The sequence below is a fragment of the Haemaphysalis longicornis genome, unplaced genomic scaffold, assembly GCF_048455015.1.
Source record: "Haemaphysalis longicornis isolate Haplotype H1 unplaced genomic scaffold, Haemaphysalis longicornis Haplotype H1 scaffold_4, whole genome shotgun sequence".
Taxonomy (NCBI): domain Eukaryota; kingdom Metazoa; phylum Arthropoda; class Arachnida; order Ixodida; family Ixodidae; genus Haemaphysalis; species Haemaphysalis longicornis.
The window spans coordinates 29,566,965-29,585,337 of record NW_027526361.1 but is presented as its reverse complement, the minus strand read 5'-3'; the positions used below and the strand labels follow the sequence as shown (position 1 = coordinate 29,585,337).

The following is an 18,373-nucleotide window of genomic DNA, read 5'->3' as shown; positions in this document are numbered from 1 at the left end:
TTCTCGGGGCGCGCTCGCAGCCTTGTCGCGCACGCCTGCCTGCAGATCCCCCCGTTCCCGCGCGGCTCGGGAAAACAAACGGAACAGCAAGAAACACCGGGCCGGTGGTGAAAGACTGAACTGATATCGGCCGCAGCCCCAGCCCCTTGTATCGCCTTTTGCGGCGCAGTTCTGCTTGGTTGGTGGTGTTTGTTTGCATCGCACGCTAAAGAACCGGTCCCCAACCCCCCCCGCCCCCCTTTTTTTGTTTTTGTTGTTGTTGTTCCTAGCTCCCTGCTTGTTTCGCCTTTTTGGAAGGATAAGCCACCTTGCTATTCATTACGGACATTCATACTGCGAATATGCGATTTGTTTGCCGGGACAGGAATAAAATGCTTTAATGCTAGGATCCGTAATATTGGAAAAGCACTAGTACGTGAATTCCACAAGGGTGGAGGAGCGTTTTCTATGGCGTCGCCACGCACTTGGATTTGGAGACTCGTTTGAAAAGCATCACAGCGTTAACACGAGAAAGGAGACAGATAAATGCGCTCCATTTGCTAGACGATCCGCATTTCACCGCGGGCAATACAATATGAAAGCATGCAATTATGAGTAGCCCATACAAAAATATTGTATGGTCGGCTATAGAAAATCCTTTTTATGGTCGTCTTTAGCTATTTGGCCCAATAATCTTTAGACTTTTCTATGGCTGTCTTTAGCGATTCGTATCGCCATTCCTATGGGTGTCTTTAGCTTCTTCTATAACCGTTTCTACCGCTGTCTTTAGCTATTCTTATCGGCATTCCTATGGGTGTCTTTAGGTTCTTCTATAGTCGGTTATATGGTTGTCTTTAGCTATTCGTATCGACATTCCTATGGGTGTCTTTAGCGTCTTCTATAGCCGGTTCTGTGGTTGTCTTTAGATATTCGTATCGACATTCCTATGGGTGTCTTTAGCTTCTTCAATAGCCGGTTTTATGGTTGTCTTTAGCTATTGGTATTGAAATCCCTATGGGTGTCTTTAGCTTCTTCTATAGCTGGTTCTATGGCTGTCTTTAGCTCTTCTTTCGATATCGATATGGCTATAGAAGAATCTAAAGACACCCATAGGAATGTCGATAGGAATGGCTAAAGACAGCCATAGAAATGTCTAAAGATAATTGGGCCAAATAGCTAAAGACAACCATAAGAATGTTTTTCAATAGCCGACCATACAATATTTTTGCATGAGCTGCAGCCAGAAGAGAATCCCCACAACTTGAACCACAGCGACAGCAGCAGCCGCTGAGAAATGATTAGCACGCTGCCATGCCGGCATAGAACTGTGCAGATCTCTAGAACTTGTCCTGTGGCACTTAGGTGCATTCTGTAATATATGCTCCGTGAACACTTCAGCGATATAGGGGGAGTGCGAGGTTGCGATTGCAAACACTTCGCCAGTTTTCATTCACAAAAGGCTTAAACACAGGCATTCGAGGAAAGTAAAATCAAGGGGTTTATTCATTCCATTCATCACATAAATGGCTACTATCTACGCTACTTCACCACCAGTAAACAGTTGTTCACATACGCCGATCGAAAAACACAGCACACGTATTCCAACACCCTGGCTCACGCTTAAGTGACTCGCTCGACAGCCACACTACGCGGCACATTCCCCGCGAACGTCCGCAGAGACACAAATATCTACAGGGTACAGGTGCTGGGTAGTCCACAGAAAAGAAAGCACTCAGAAGTCGTTCATTACACTCAGTACTCAACGCACACAGCTGCAAGTTCGGCGGCTAAAATGGAAATGCACTCTCAATAAAACAATGAAGATGGTCGCACACAATGCAATGATAAAAAAAAACGTTTTTCCAAGTTCACTTAATTAGTCCCTTGTAAGTTTTCTCAGTTCGTGAAAAAATTATTTTTGTCACATCACCGCGGCCAAATCTTCACTTCTGTCTACGTTGCAGTGCCCATGTGGTGCAGGGTAGTTAAGAAAAGTATTCGTCAACACCAAAAAAAGTCCTGCATTTTTCGCACTATAGAGTCTCTTCAGTTCGTAAGATAACTCACGCAGCATCCTTACAATCAAGGCAACCAGCAGCTTCTCAACCTTAATCAAACATGGCCACCAACGCACCAGCAACAACCGCAGGTTTAACGATCTGGCAGTGGAACTGCCGCGGCTTCAAGAACAAGAAGGCGGTCCTCCAGCAACATATCTCATACACCACAAAGAAGCCAGATGTACTGTTACTTCAAGAAACACTCACCGACGCCCCGTCCCTTCCGGGCTATAGGGTGCACAAGGGCCCCGCCGATGGCAGGGGCTTATGCACACTGGTCAGAAAGGGGCTCACCCTCGTGGAACATGAATTACAGCAAGGGCAAGCAAAAATTGAGCACACGCTCACCCAGATCATACCTGGCAAGAGGAAGAAGGGAACCCTATACCTTCTAAACGTATATAGCAACCCATCACAAAGGAAGCAAAAGTTCAAGACGCTGCTACTCAGGGCTAGCACTGCAGCGGGTCGAAACACACTCGTAGTGTGCGGCGACTTCAATGCGATGCACCCTGCTTGGGGTTACAAGAAACAGACAGCTAAGGGAAAAGACCTACACCAAGACACCACGGACCTCGGCTACACGCTCATTACGGACCCGACAAATCCAACCAGGATCGGAAACTCGGTTTCCAGGGATACCACACCTGATCTCACGTTCGTGAAGAACGATAATAAAGGAGTAATTACCTGGGCCAACACGGGAGTCGACCTTGGAAGTGACCATACTATAATTGAAATCAACATCCCCGAATACAACGACACCAGCATCAGGACGCACAAACTGGTCGACTGGAACGCCTTCAGAGACCGTAGGCCCAAAGAGCACTGTGAAATCGAGGACATAGAAGCCTGGGCCAGGGAGCTTACCGAGGATGTACGAAAAGCGACAGAAACCATTGAGACGGATGCAGACATTGAACAAATGGACAGCAGACTAGCACACCTCATCGAGGCTAAACGGTCCTTGCTGGACCGCTGGAAGAAACAACGGCTCAATAGGCGCCTCAGAAAGAAGGTGGCTGAGCTCAACAGGGCGATCCAAGGACACTGCCGCGCCCTCTGCGTTCAGCAGTGGAATGAGATCTGCAACGCGGCGGATGGACAGTTACATTGCGGAAGGACCTGGAACCTCTTACGCCATCTCTTGGATGAAACTAAATCAAAGTCCCATCAACGTGATAGGTTAACCAAGCTTATGCACCGCGCCATACAGAAACACGGTGAAGAGGAGGTACTTAAGAAAATCAATGACAAATACTTACCGCCTACCCTAATTGTGCAACATGGTCCATACCAAGGGCTACCAAACAAAAGACTCGATCGGGAAATCGATGTAGAAGAGGTTCGAGTAGCACTACACGACTTAAACAGCAAATCTGCAGCAGGCCCGGACCTAGTAACAAATAAGAGTCTCAGGAACCTAGACGACCACTCAATTGAAAACCTAACAAAATTCTACAACAAGTGTTGGAAAACAGGATCACTGCCGCGGCAATGGAAAACAGCCAAGACCATTCTCATCCCTAAACCAGGTAAACCGCCGGACACCGACAATCTGAGGCCCATATCTCTTACGTCGTGTGTAGGCAAGGTGCTGGAGCATGTCCTCTTGAATCGATGGCAGGATTACCTGGAGAGCGAGGATCTATACCCAACCACGGTTATCGGCTTCCGAAAGAGATTAAGTACCCAGGATGCGATGATTCAGTTGAAGCACGAAATCCTTGACGACTCCGGTGCCTCAAGAGATAATAAGGCAATCCTAGGGCTTGATCTCCAGAGTGCTTTCGATAACGTCAAGCACTCTGCGATACTGTCGCAAGTTTCTAAGCTCAACATGGGTGAACGCAGTTATAACTACATCCAGGACTTCCTAACGGGTAGAACCGCTCAGCTAAGGGCAGGCCATTTACAACTCGACGATAAGAAGCTCGGCAGCACTGGCACTCCGCAAGGGTCCGTGATATCGCCGTTACTATTCAATCTAGTAATGATAGGAGTAGCCAACAGACTCGCCACAGTGGGGATCCGGCACACTATCTATGCCGATGATATTACACTGTGGGTAGACAGGGGTAGCGACGGTCACATTGAGACCAAACTACAAGAAGCAGTCGACGCCATTGAAGAACATCTGGATGGTACAGGACTTGTTTGCTCACCAAGCAAATCAGAACTCCTAGTTATACCACCACGGAGGGGTCGCACTACGGACAGGCAACAAGGCACGATCAGGATAACTACGCGGTCTGGTCAAATTGTTCCCGAAGTCAGCAAGATCAGAGTACTCGGAATGATCATCGAACGGCACAGAAGAAACGGCGAGACTATCGCACGCATCACAGCCAAGACTGCGGACGCAATGAGACTCATCCGACGAGTTACATCACGGAAGGCTGGCATGAAGGAGGACAGTTTGATCAGGCTAGTTCACTCCTTTGTGATCAGCCACATCACGTATGTCGCGGCATACCACAACTGGTTACAACACGAGCGTAATAAGATCAACGCCATCATTAGGAGGGCCTATAAGTCCGCGCTAGGCCTGTTTGAATCCACAAGCACGCCGCTCTTCCTCAAGTTAGGAGTGCATAATACGCTCGAGGAGATAGCGGAAGCACAACGTACGGCCCAGCTCGAGCGTTTATCTACAACGAGGACTGGAAGAAAGATCCTAGAGGACCTAGGATACATACGCCACAGCGGTGGTGACAACAAACTCACCATCCCGGATGAGATACGTCGCCGGATCAGGGTAGATCTTCTACCAAAAAACATGCACCCTGACTACAACAAGGGCAGAAGGGCGGCAAGGGCTAAAGCCCTCGTCGACTTACACGCCCAGGATAGGCACGCTCGCTATGTAGATGCGGCGGAATATCCACACGAAGCCTTCGCTGCCGTTGTCATAAAGGCCACCACGGGAGACACTGTGACGGCGGCAAGCGTCAAGTGCACCGATGCAGAACGCGCAGAGGAGGTGGCCATCGCCCTGGCCATTACCGACGCAGGCTGCCAGTCGGTGATCAGTGACTCACGAACTGCAGTTCGGAACTACGCCAAGGGACGCATCTGCAAAGAAGCTTTGCAGGTGCTACGCAATGCATGTCTAGAAGGCGCAAGAACTGTTCGAGTGAAGTGGATCCCGGCGCATGCGGGCAAGGACGTGTCGAGTAAGAACGCAAACCACAACGAGACGGCACACGCGGAGGCGCGAGCACTCACCAACCGCGCCCCCGCAACTGACCGTCCAACGTGGTTCGGTGCTAAGGACCGAATGACAGACTATAGCGAAATAACCAAAGCCTACCGCCTGGCTCGGAGGACCTTCCCACCTCCGGACCCGGGGTTGAGCCGGGCGGAGGCAGTGCTACTAAGACAGCTTCAAACCGGGTCCCTACCCACCCCGGCTCTGATGCACCGAATGTATCCGGAAGCATACCCTACTGCCATGTGCCAGCTCTGCTGCAGGGAGACTGCAGACCAGAAACACATCTTATGGAACTGTGTCACGAGCCCAATGGAAGCGAGGTCAAGAACCATCCCGCCACGGCTTGCAGAAGCCGCAAGGAGCTACACCTACGAAAATCAACACTGGGCCGTCCAGCAGGTCCTGCGGGCGCTCGCCAGGCATGAGACTCGCGAGTCGGCAACGGCGAGCTCACGTCTCGGATGAGTAGCCACCAGGACGACGCCGAGGCCCGCGTCGCGGCGCGTAAAAACGTCGTTCTGCCGGCCTAAATAAAGTTTCATCAATCCAATCCAATCAATCCAATCACCCTAGAGTTTTGCGTACGATGAAATTCCTGTCACAGTATCGCAGGTATCCATTTTCGCATGACTTGAAGTTGATGTTGAATTAATCGTAACACTGTCACCGTAAACACCGAAATTCACGACACCAAAAAGCGACACATCTGCTTGGCGTCACACCATCTACACGAGCACATTGCCGTCGAGTCGAAATTTCCAGCACCAGGCAACACGTGCCATGCCCGCGCACATCAGCAAGGAGACGAAATGTGGCTGACTGAGTACATCCAGGTATAAGCAGGTCCATCGCGATAGCAAATAGTGCGGAGATACATGCCCATCTTTCGATCTTTTTCTAACTTGTTCGCTGGTATTTATTTTTTTTTTTGTAAATACAAGATCGCTTAACGTTTTGTTTTCTTCATCCGAAAAAAGTTGTATCTGTTCTAAGTACTCAGGGAACAGTGTATGTCACTAGCATTGCTGCGCGCAGGAATACTAACACAGCGCGGGCCGCACGGCCGTGTCCTTCGGTACCCATCGCCAAAACCAGTATGCCAAACAAACAAAAGAAAATAAAGCAGGAAGCAGGGGTGTCCCCTCTATCCTTTCAACGCTTCCCAGAATTTCTTCACCGCGCCTCCTTGGGTCCGGCGTGGGTCGCTCTCCCCCTTTCTCAATGACTAATCTGAAAGTGGGGTCCCCAGGAGAAAGAATGCGGTTGTTCGCAGCTTCCACCATATTTCTGAGAGAGCGTACCGTGGGCTGCGAAAGTTATTTCCAATCTGCTTCGACGCTGTGAGCGCCGTTTTCAGAGAAGCCCGCTTTTTCACTTGACCGCGGCAGCGAAGGGCCACAGAGGAATAATTCTACGAAATTATACGTCTTCGGTCAACGTTCATTTGCAAGCTTTGCGGACGCGCAGTATCCAAAGTTGCAACGCGAATTTGAGCGCTAATCAGTAGCTTCCTTTAATTGTACTTTTCCCGTATTGTTGGTATACGAAGTACCTAACCTTATTGAACAAATACGTTCATATAACCGGCCGATCAAACTCGTCATCGTTATCCAATCTGTGTTGTAGATGTAGCCAGGTAAATCATGAGTATATCAATTTCGCGTCATAAGTCATATTGAAACCAGCAGAATAGGATTTAATGGTTGCTCGAATTATACCTTTATAGGCTAACGCTTTTCGATTAGCGGCTGGAAACTTGGAGCCTTATGTTACTATGTAGTTTATGGATGCAGGCTTGTAAGTTCTGCGCCAAACGCTTTCTTAATGCCGGCAAAATGTTGCTTAATTATCACACATCTAAAGGTTTACAGTTATATACTGTACTGTACCCAGCCGCAGAAGCTTTTATGGCTGCCTCACTTTAGCTTTAAAGCAAATTCTCTCCAATAGCTGGCAGAAGACATCCGTATGGTTCCAAGTTTGTAGACTTAGAGCTAAACAATGCCCCATAGCCAGCCAAATGAGCTTTTATGGCTTTCTCTCTATAGCTTTAGGACGAACTCTTTTCAATAGCTGGCAAAAGACAGCTGAATGGTTTGAAATCTGTAGACTTAGAGCGAAACAATGGCCTATAGCCAGCCGAATGATCTTTTATGGCTTTCTCTCTATAGCTTTAGGACGAACTCTTTTCAATAGCTGGCAAAAGACAGCTGAATGGTTTTGAGTCTGTAGACTTCAAGCTAAAAAATGGTCTATAGCCAGCCAAAAGAGCTTTGCCGCGGCTGGTCTATAGAACTAAAGCCATACATATTTCTTTAGCTGGCTACAGTTACCTGAATAGCTATGACTCTATAGACTAAACACACTAGGATGTTCTATAATCGTCTAAAGAGAAATGTATGGTTTACAGTCTTTAGTGCAGGATCTATAAAAACTTCAATAGCTGGCTATAGCCTAATTTATGCCTTTTTATGGGTGACCATAGAGACCCATAGGCGGCCATAGCTCACCATACATTTTTCAATAGACGCCCATAAGGCATTTTTGTATGGGAGCACCCGCAAAAAAAGACGGAACTAGTAGTTACAAAAGCCAGCACCAAAAATCTGCTCTGCTCTGTCGCCTGTAATTCACGCAGTTTACGCTTTTTGTTGAGATGCACCAACTCACCCAACAACAAGTCGTTCTGAACGGGCAATCCTGCTCCTCGTGCAACTGAAGAAGGGGAATGTGGGGGGTATCTACACAAGTGATGTCAGTGATGTGGTGTCTAGAAGAGCGGCACGGCCACGGTCCCTCATACCTCACCTCCTCATGAGAAACAGTGGTGCGGCATCAATGAGAATAAGAGATGCATCGCAATCAAACAATCAATGAAAAAATCAATCAATCAATCAATCAATCGATCGATCAATCAAAATCTTTGCCTACAGCATACTTCTTACGTTAGTGAAGAGCGAATTGATGAGCTGGGTGTGTGTTTCTGCGTGTGTACGAACATGACAACCATCCATCACCCTATACTATGTTTACAGCTTCGTCGGAAGGGGGAATCGTTTACTTTCTTTTTCACTTTATGGACAACTGCAACTGCCCCTATTCTAAGTCAGCGAAGGTGTATTCGCGATTCTGGATGCTCGCAGACATGCGTGTGGTAAATCGACTAAAGTAGGCGAAATCTCTGACCCGGCAGTAAGTGACCGCACAATAGCAAATCTGGCACGCAACTTCTGAGAAAACCGACTACGCAGGAGCGCAACCCGCTGAATTGCGGTGAGCACTAACATGGTGCCTAACTTGACTTTCTCCTTTGCGGAGGAGGTATATAAAGCATGACTAGTAGAAAGTTTCCCCCACGTAAGCGCGTACTTTTCAGAAGGCGACTTTTGAATATTCGCAAAGACACCTGGGCGAATAGTAAAGGCCCCTCCCAACTTCCATATAAAGTTTCGTAATACCTTGCTTAATCGAGAGCGCCCCTCTCATTAACACAAACGGTACGAACAGGAAGAGCGGCTCTCTCGCAGCCTCTCAGCACGTGCAGCGACGGTACCCGAGTCTCTCAGAGTAAGTTAAAGGAAAAGCGAAGTTTCCTGCCTCGCGGGCAATCTTTCCAGCCGCCCTCTTTTTCTGCTCCTCCCCCGCCGGTGCGGTCTCATCTCGAGTCTCCCGTGCTTAATCTTCCCTTCCGCACGCACCTAACTGCTCAGGAACTTGAGCGCAGGAACAAAGCGAGGGGCGCTGTTCCCGTTTCAGCAGCAGCGCAGCGCGTGGCTCCAGCCTGCATGCATGCGCCGGCTCGGGAACCTGGGATCCGAGGGACGAACAAAAGAATTTGCGCTCGCTCGAGCTCTGCCGCCGCACCGCATCGCGGCAAGGGGCGGCCGACTATATCTCGCGGCAAGAAGAGATGCCTGGATCCGCCGTAATTTGTCGCCGCCCTCATTCCCCGTGCCGCTCTTTCACCTAGCCCCAGCGGCCGAAAGTCGAGCTTTTTTTCAATGGCTGCGCTTACGACGAGCTATTTCTTATTAGGGGCGAAGCACCGCAGGACCTCGCTTTGTCCGGGGCTTGGCGTCCGTGTACACAGTGTTGCGCATGCGCGAGGAGCATTGGATTGGACTGGATAAGATTCGATTTGGATTGGATTGGAATGGATTAAATTGAATTGTATCGGATTGGATTGGATTGCAATTTTGTATACTGTACACACGCGTTGCCACTCATTTACATGCGCGAGTGGGCAATGCCACGGGTTATTTACGGTAAGAACGATCCCCAGTGCTTCGCCCACTCGTCATGATTCACTTCGTGAAGATGCGTGAATTTTTTGCAGTGACCGCGCTTACGACGAGCTATTTCTTATTAGGGGCGAAGCGCATTAGTACCTAGCTTTGTCCGGGGCTTGGCGTCCGTGTACGCAGTGTTGCACATGCGCGAGGAGCATTGGATTGGACAGGATTGGATTGGTTTTGTATTGAAGTAGATTGGATTGGGTTGGATCGGATGGGATTGGGTTAAATTGAATCTTATCGGTTTGGATTGGATTGGAATTGTATATACTGTACAAACGCGTTATCACTCATTTACATGCGCGAGTAGGCAATGCCACGGGTGATTTACGGTAAGAACGATCCCCAGTGCTTCGCCCACTCGTCATGATTCACTTCGAGGAGATGCGTGATTTTTTTGCAATGGCCGCGCTTACGACGAGCTATTTCTTATTTCGAATAAAGGCAGCGCTCGGGTCACATTAGGAGTCTGACGCAACGGATGCGGACCTCCTTCTCTGAAATGAACAATACCGCGTGACGTTAGAATCTGTATGAGTGGGATTGACATGCTTATGCATATGCTCGCGTGCCGAGCATCAAGCGCGCATACAGCCATGTGTGCTTGATGCTGGGGACGTTTTTGAACAAACATTTTTGAGGCTTTGGTACTTGCGCCTCTTGTTGGGCCTCTGGCTTGTGTTGGAAGACGCTCTAGAGCGGTAGTGGGGGCAGTCTCGTGCACGTGTCATAAAAATTGGTGCAGTAGCTTTCCTAGCGCCCTTATGTATACGGTAAAGTGTCCTCGCCATTTTCTTTTTTGGCAACTTAAAGGGGTCGTGAAGAGAAAATGCATTTGCCTTTTCTTGATCTTATCATCAACCTTCTGAGAACCTTCTGTAAAGTTGTAGGCCTTATATTTGAAAAATAATGCATCCTTTGTTGGTTGCCATAAACAGTTTTCCATCCAAGCGACCGACTTCCCGACCGCTTCAGTTGTCTGGCAACCATTGTAGCAGAACTCGGACCTACTGGCTGTTTGTACGGTTTCCGTGATGAAGTTAGCGTTGCTTTGCTGAATTCTCTTCTGAATATTTCGTAGCAAATTCGATACAACGCCGCTCGAGCAAAAAAAAAAAAAGGAGGGGTGCCTTGCGTGGGATAAGGCTGGGGCTATTGGCGTCTCCTGCGTCGTCGTCGTCGCAATCGTCGTCGTAATCGTCGTTTCATGTAGTTACGATACTAAAACATCGGGAAACTCGGACACGCCTTGCGCTAGAACGTAACACGTACTAAAAAAACACCGGTATACTCGGTTACGCCTCGCGCTGGAGAGCTTCGTGTTTCAAAGACAAGATACTTTTACGGCAAAGCTGTATACCTCTACCCCCAACGGTTTCATCTCCGTTGGCAAAAACACCAAGAATACACTTCTATACGGCATGCTTCGCCCCTCCTGCATGGTTTCACGTTAATAGAGATGGCCGGGATTTCTATTGCCCTTTTGTGTTTGCATTTTGCCAGCAACGCATGTATTGCCAATGCCTTTCTCCTGCCTCATTTAGTTGCCTGGAATCTCTTCTAGAGGATGTTTAATAAACGGCGCAACGCGGTTTGCTCGCTCGGCTGCGCCGTAGAGCAGCGATATCGTTCGCCGGGAGGATTGTTTTGCGAATTCCGTGGGCGACGCACCGTACACATCCTCTGTCTGGATCGGTACGTTCTACGTATACGGCGCGAACGCCCGGCAGCAGCTGACAGGCCTATCTACAGGTGAACAACCGCTACGGCCCGATCAGCTTGTTTAATGGCACCGAGGCATCCGAGTCTCCCACAAGCGTTCGATATCCCAGGGCTTTTCATATTTGCGCAAGGCAGGCCGCGTGCGCCCGTATTGCTCAATTACTTCTGTGAACGCAATTGTTTGCCCTTTAGTCTTGTAGACGCGACTATACTTGTAGACGCGCACACTTTTGTCGGGAGGATCGATAAGCGAATATTAAAGGCGTGCAGTACCCTCGAAATTTTAGCCGCATTTTTTTTTTTCCCAACCCGTGGAGAGCCATTGACTTGTCCGAACAGTCTCAAATACAAAACGCACTTCTAAATGCTTTCATCGTTATTCTGAGAATGACCGCAACCATGGGTTCAATGACCATGTCCAATGCAACGTCGCTGTGGGCTGAAATCCTATAGATATTGTTCTCCTCGAGTGAAGAATAATTTCGAAATCTGTGAATACCAAAATTTTGAAAGCCCTAGACCAACACAGGACACAAGGTTGAGTGGTAGCTCACGGCTTTACGCTTGTGCACTTCCACGAATAACGGGCAGGTTTTCGCTATAGTATTCGTAGTTGCCTAAGAGCGTACTCTCCTGTTTAAAATCTGTTTCTATTTCCCCCCCTTTTTTTTTCCGGACAGCGTGTTCTGCTTGATAAAAGAAGTGATTTTATTCCCTTTCAATTTGGAGTTACAACAGATATGGAATTACAATAGCTAGAACAGGGCAAGCCAGAGTAAGTAAGCACTGTTCCTACAACCCACAGCGCATGCGCACTCAGCACTGGTTTGGCCAGTCGGAAGCTTTGGAGGAATTAGGATTTCCAGTGCCTGTTATACCACTAGATCAAGCCATAACGACACGCATGCACTGAAAACAAAGACATCTTATACAGTGCGCAGCCTGACATAAAATATGAACTGATAAGAAACATGAGTTATGGTGTTACAGACATGTGTAACAAGGTGTTACATTTTCTTTCAGAAAAAAATATGAAATACAAATACGGTGTGAAATATGCCCACGTTTTAGCTGATCTGTTTTGTGCGCAAAGCATGCAACATCAGCAGCATAAAAAATGAAGGAAGTGCACACTTATGCGTAAGACTTGAAGGTAGCCAAGCTGTACGTAACAGTAGCGTTTTTCCTCGTTTTCGCCTCACGGCGTTGTTTTAAGCCTCGCAGCTGTACGAGAGACTACAGCTGGATATTCGTCTTCTGTCGCACACAGTTCTGCGTCGCACGTGGCGTCGTGGTCTTCCTTCGTGGCGCGCGCTTATCGCTGCGGCGGCGGCGGCCTCCTCGCCTTCCTCCGCCACGTCCCGCCCGTCTCTTTTCCCTCCTCGGCTATCTCTCATCTGCCGCCTATCTCTCCCCGTTATCGGTCCGCTTCTCCTTGCCTGGCGCTTGCGGAAGGGGGTGTGGTTTGACCTATAGCGCTCAAGGGCAAAACTGGTCACCTCGCCAAGGCTGCCCGAGGTAGCGCAGTGTAGCTTGCGCTACAAAACGGATAAGTGCGCTCCTGAGAGGAATAATTAGACCTCTCTTTCATCTTTAATCTTCACTTTTCAGCTCGTTTGAACTTTGGGAGTAATAGGTGACTCTGGGGGTGCTAAATAGGGGTATTTTACCACGGCATTTCCTACCAACTAAACCTGCATTAAGTGAGCGACTTTCCTCCCAAGTATTGCCCTTTTGCGTGGGTAGAATGTCGTTCCTTCATTTTCTCTGAAGCGTTCTAGCTTTTTTTTTTCTTCTAGAGTGTTAGTCCAAGTTACGGCCGTCGCAACGCTCACAATAAGGCCCCGGTTCATCGTAATTCAAACGTCGCCTGACCTAGACGAATTGTCGGCTTTTCTCCACAATACAAGCTTACTTCACTCAAAAGAGCTTGCTCCGCGGGACACTGCAGTTCAGCTCACGTCATTTTTCTTGGGTAATGGCTTCATTTATATCGCTTAAGTCGCTTCAAACAGTCGGCCGCCACTCAAGCCGCCAGGCATAAAAGCTGCAGGGTCACGTAAAAAGAATAGTTGGAGGAATGGAGCGCTTCCCGCCAAAGAACTCATCAATAAAATGCCATCCGAGGTAATTAGGTTTTCTCCGCTAAATCTCCGCCCAATGAGATACGGCTGCTCGGTGCGTTCCGCTCCTCCGTTATTTCATGAAGTCGAGCGCGAAAAAAACTGCAGTGATTGCCTAGGATGAGGAAATGGATCTTCATAGGGGCAGTTTAATTTTAGATTGCTGAACTACGACCAGCACGCTCACGAACGTTCAAGCGCAAGTATATTGTCCGCTATGTTAGGTGATATAGGACTGGAGAGTTTAATAACCTTGCAGTACAACCGTTGCATATAGGATGGAATATTACACGCAGCTTGTAGATTAGACATGCTGCACGACGAGAATTACTTTTGAGGAGGGCCACGTTACCAAAAATAATAACGAAACAGTAAAGAGTTACGTATCTCGGTGCACACAACGGCTCGGTCAGAATCGTTCCCATTTTCCCGCAAAATACTCAGTGTGCCATGTTCCAGGGTGCTCGGCTTTATTTTCTTGTAAAAAATATTTCCACGAGCTTTTCGTTGTGCACTTAAGATGTCCCGTTTCGCCTTCTATCGAAAAAGTGTGGTGATTGGGGGAGTCTAAAAAGGCCGTCTTTATTTCCATCTTTTATCGTTGTGCCGAGAAAGCTGAACTTTAATTATGTGGTGAAAAGAACTGAAGGTACTGTTTTACCCAAAAAGTTTCATCATACCTTATCCTCGCCGTTTTTTTGTCGCAGCGATGCGCCGGGCCTTCACCGAATTTCGGTCGTTTCAAGCGCGCTGTTGTTGCAAAAAGTCGTATCGTAACATCCAGATATTAAGCCCACTGACTCCTATTGTAATATCATGTTTTAAAATACCGGATAAAACAAAGCAGCTGTCACGAATTAATCTTGCTGTCAAGAAAGGTGAACTGTCAGGGTAAAAGGTTTTCATTTCTTTTCATTTCATTTCATTTATTTTACCCTCAGGGTACAGATACATTATAGAGGGGAGCGGTTACAACAATAACAAATTGATGACAGATGCACTGTTCGTAACTAAACAGCAACAATAGAACAGTCTCACAAATGAGTAAAGAAAATACAATCCAGGTGCACAGTGGTGAATACATTCGGCAATATTTCAAGCATATATAAAATAAATATGGTCGTAATCAATAACATAACCACCATGAAAAGCACTCTAATGTATACAATGTGGACACTGAGTGGGAATTTCTTCAGAGTTATTTAAAGCATCGTTAAATTGATCAGGGTTTTTAATACTTGTTAGTGAGCTCGGTAGATTGTTCCAATCCTTGCACGTTTTGGAAAGAATGATATGGAATGTGTGACAGTATTTGAATGAGATACATCGACTTTATGTGAGTGATCTCGGCGAGCTGACACATAAGGCGCAGGACGAATCCATGAATTGTGCAACGTGAAGTTGCTGGTAAATTTTATGAAAGAGGCAAATTCGTGAGTGTTTTCGGCAAGTCAAGAGGTTCGGAAGGCCTAAAGTTTTTTTTTTTTTTTTTCAATTGGGTAACGCTGGCTGTTCTGTGATAATTAGATAAAATAAAACGGTCTGCGCGATTTTGTACCATCTCGACTGAATGTATTAATGTCATGTGAGCCGGATCCCAAATAGAAGAAGCATACTCTGATTGATTGATTGTGGGGTTTAACGCGCCGACGCAACGCAGGCGATGAGGTGCGCCGTAGTGGAGGGCTCCGGATTAATTTTGACCACCTGGGGATCTTTAACGTGCGCCGAAATCTCGTACACACGGGCGTTTTTGCTTTTCGCCTCCATAAGAAAGGCGGCCGCCGCGGCCGGGAATCGTACCCGCGACCTCGTGCTCAGCAGCGCAACGCCTTAGCCACTGAGCCACCGCGGCGGGTAGTAGTAGTAGTAGTAGTAGTAGTAGCAGCATACTACTATTAGTATTACTACTACTGCTGCTACTGCTACTGCTGCTTGTACTATTTTCACTACTACTAGAAGCAGGAGTAGGGGGTAGGGTTGGTAGTAGTAGAAGCAGCAGCGATAGAAGCAGTAGTAGTAGTAGTAGTAGTAGTAGTAGTAGTAGTAGTAGTAGTAGTAGTAGTAGTAGTAGTAGTAGTAGTAGTACTAGTAGTAGTAGTAGTCTGCCTCTTGTAAACAGGGCACAAAGCTTGCATGGCTTATAACTAAAAAGGTCTATAACTATAGCTATTGACCTTTTTTTGGGCGTGAATACAGGAGGAATGGAAGAGCTTACCTTGCGTTTATATTTCAAACATTTTCATTTATCCAGCAGTAAGAACAGCTACGATGGTAGTCCTGTCCCCGTCAGGCTACATGGGCGAAATGAAAGCAGCAGTTTCGATCGATATTGACGCATAAGCCGGTCAGGGATTTACAGCGCTCGTCCTGTCGTCTTTCTTGTGTTTGTTTTATGTTGCGCTGCTATTTTTAAAATAATTTACCTTCAGAAGCCCAACTTCGCAAGCATGTGTTACCGAACCAATTAACCGCAATCAGCAAACTGCAACCAACAGCAACGCAACCAACAGTGTAGCCGTTCACCGCTTCGCGTACACATGTAATATTTGGCTCAGGTATTCCTGGCAGTGTAATCTAAACGTCGCGCAGGTTTTTTTGCACTGCTCAAAGAGTGTTGCAGGGTCCCTTTAAGCTTGTCCAGAAATAAACAATAAACACCCAACAACGATATGCCCTGGAGAGTCCACAAAATAATGCTCGCTCCGTTCGCGCTCCGTTCGCGCTCCCCATCACGTAAGGCGTTCGATGAAAGACCTCTGAGCGAATTTTTCGGTTTCTATCTTCAGCATCCGGTGTGTCTCGTCCAGACGCCTTAAAGGGAAGGTGAAGCGGTTTTAGAATTAAAAGAAAAGTTGACCAGCACCAAGTACACATTGAATAGTTCATGTGTACGAAAAATTTTCCCAATATATGCAATAGAAGCGGCGCAATGCGCAAACAAAAGTGGCCCGATGCCCCGCCCCCATCTCGCCGCGCGATGCCGGAAGACCGAAGAGCGCGGGCGAAAACCGGCTGAAAAACGTCATACCTGGACTTCCGGCCGGATCGGCCGCCTCGGCCATGCTCTTTTCGCCATGTTTCCTTGTGAATGATACTTGTTGTTGTGGTTGATAGCACTCATTTGTACAATTTTCGTGTTCAAAAAGTATGCACGAACGCCAAACGAGGCATACGTTATGCCGTATTCCTAAGCAGAATTCCTTGATAACGTATTCCTTGATAACATACGGAAGTGACAGCCGAGGTGGCTGTGCTTGACGGCAGAGAATATACTACACTACGTTAAATACTTTGTAAACTGCTCCAATGCGGTTTTTTTTTTTAATGCGACGGACGTGAATGTTCACATTAGATTCTAGATTTAGGAAGGATGGGGAATACGGCTGTACTGGCCGGGGATGTTTCGTTCCATTCCAGAAACCAAGTCACATTTGTTCAGGAAATACTTGTTTCGTTAAACGCGTCGGTTTTCTTTCCCTATGGGCTCAGGACAGTGTTCAAAAAAACAATTTTTTGGCGAAACTAAAACAAGGGGCCAATCCTGATAGAAGTTCTCTCCCGGCTAATAGGTAAACAGTATTCCTACAAAGAAAAAACCAAGACAACCAGATTACTTATTTTGCAAGTATACATGTCACGATAAGGTAATGTTTGTCTGGAATTAAAAAAAAACACCACTCCGAACCACCACCGTGCCATAATTTGTGTCGACTGCGGGGGCCTAATTTTTTGCCCAAGATTCCGTGTGGCTGCATATTATAACCTGCAAGCACTTGCTGTCACTGAACCTCCAGTGTGCTCCAGTGATAGTCGGTGATATATATAATGATGATACTAAAAAAATTAGGAGCGAAGAGTAAATATACGGCCTCTGTCCGACTAGCGCGGTAAATGATTCAATCTAGAAATGCTGAAACAGGCCAACGATTCATATCACAAACGTTGGGTGATTGATACCTAAAGTAACGTAACTACAACGTAACTGCCTTGTCCGACTGGTCTGTTAATTATAACGAGGTGGCCGTAATATTGTAGCATAATTGGCAACGCGCAAGCGAAAATCAAGCCCTACTACAGCCAATAATGCTGAGCAGGCACTAGTATGCTGCAGTGTTTTCAGAATAAATGCATGTGAAGCAGTAAGACGCCACTCATCTAAGTGCAGCTAGCAAGTCGCGGAGGCGCCGTAGCGCCGCTGCCGAAATGGCGCGCGCGTGTGGGTCTGTGTACGGGGATGAGTAACTGGGCTGGGGTGGGCGACAACGAACAAAGAAAATGCGGAAGCAGAGTCTGCTTGTTGGTTTATGCGTGTACCCGGCAAGATGTGTCTCGCATATACGTTTACAGCGCATGAACGCTATTTTTTCGCCCAGTGCACGTACGTGCTTTTCGCTGGTAGATTGTTTATAAAACGCCCATTAATCTTCGGCATAAATGGTTTTGTGTATAATAAGAAACAGTTAAGGCAGTACCTAATATTCACATAGGGTATAAAATCCCCCTATGCTGGTTGCCTAATTGAAAAATATTTTGATGGAACCCACTAGTCGACGTCACAGTCACTGCTTTGGGGTTCTCTGTCGTGTAAAGCAAATTTAAGCTCCAAGATAATTGAACCAAAAGCACGGGAAATTATTGATTGATTGTAGGGTTTAACGCGCCGACGCAACGCAGGCGATGAGGCGCGCCCGTAGTGGAGGGCTCCGGATTAATTTTGACCACCTGGGGATCTTTAACGTGCGCCGAAATCTCGTACACACGGGCGTCACGGGAAATTATAAAACAAACTTCCAGTCATGTGCGAAAATTAAACTGCAAGCTAAATTGCCGCAAAGGCAACCGTGCGATCGTTCGCAATGCTTCCGACAACCCGCGCGCCTGAAGGGTGTCCTCCTTTGACGTCATGATGGGCGCAACCAATCAGGGGCGTCAAAAGACGAAAAGCGCGCGTCTTTCAAACGGGGCCGCGCTTTTTGCAAG

At 47.4% G+C, this 18,373-nt stretch overlaps 2 protein-coding genes across 2 annotated transcripts in view; one reads left to right on the top strand and one right to left on the bottom strand.

Annotated features, from left to right (window-relative positions):
• LOC144178432 (disintegrin and metalloproteinase domain-containing protein 10-like) overlaps positions 1–18,373 on the bottom strand; it is a 167,212-nt gene that overhangs the window by 116,126 nt on the left and 32,713 nt on the right. The window lies entirely within an intron of this gene.
• LOC144180295 (uncharacterized) lies at positions 2,916–5,785 on the top strand. The gene has a single exon (XM_077708664.1). The coding sequence runs from the start codon at positions 2,965–2,967 to the stop codon at positions 5,716–5,718; it is 2,754 nt and encodes a 917-aa protein (XP_077564790.1). The 5' UTR covers positions 2,916–2,964; the 3' UTR covers positions 5,719–5,785.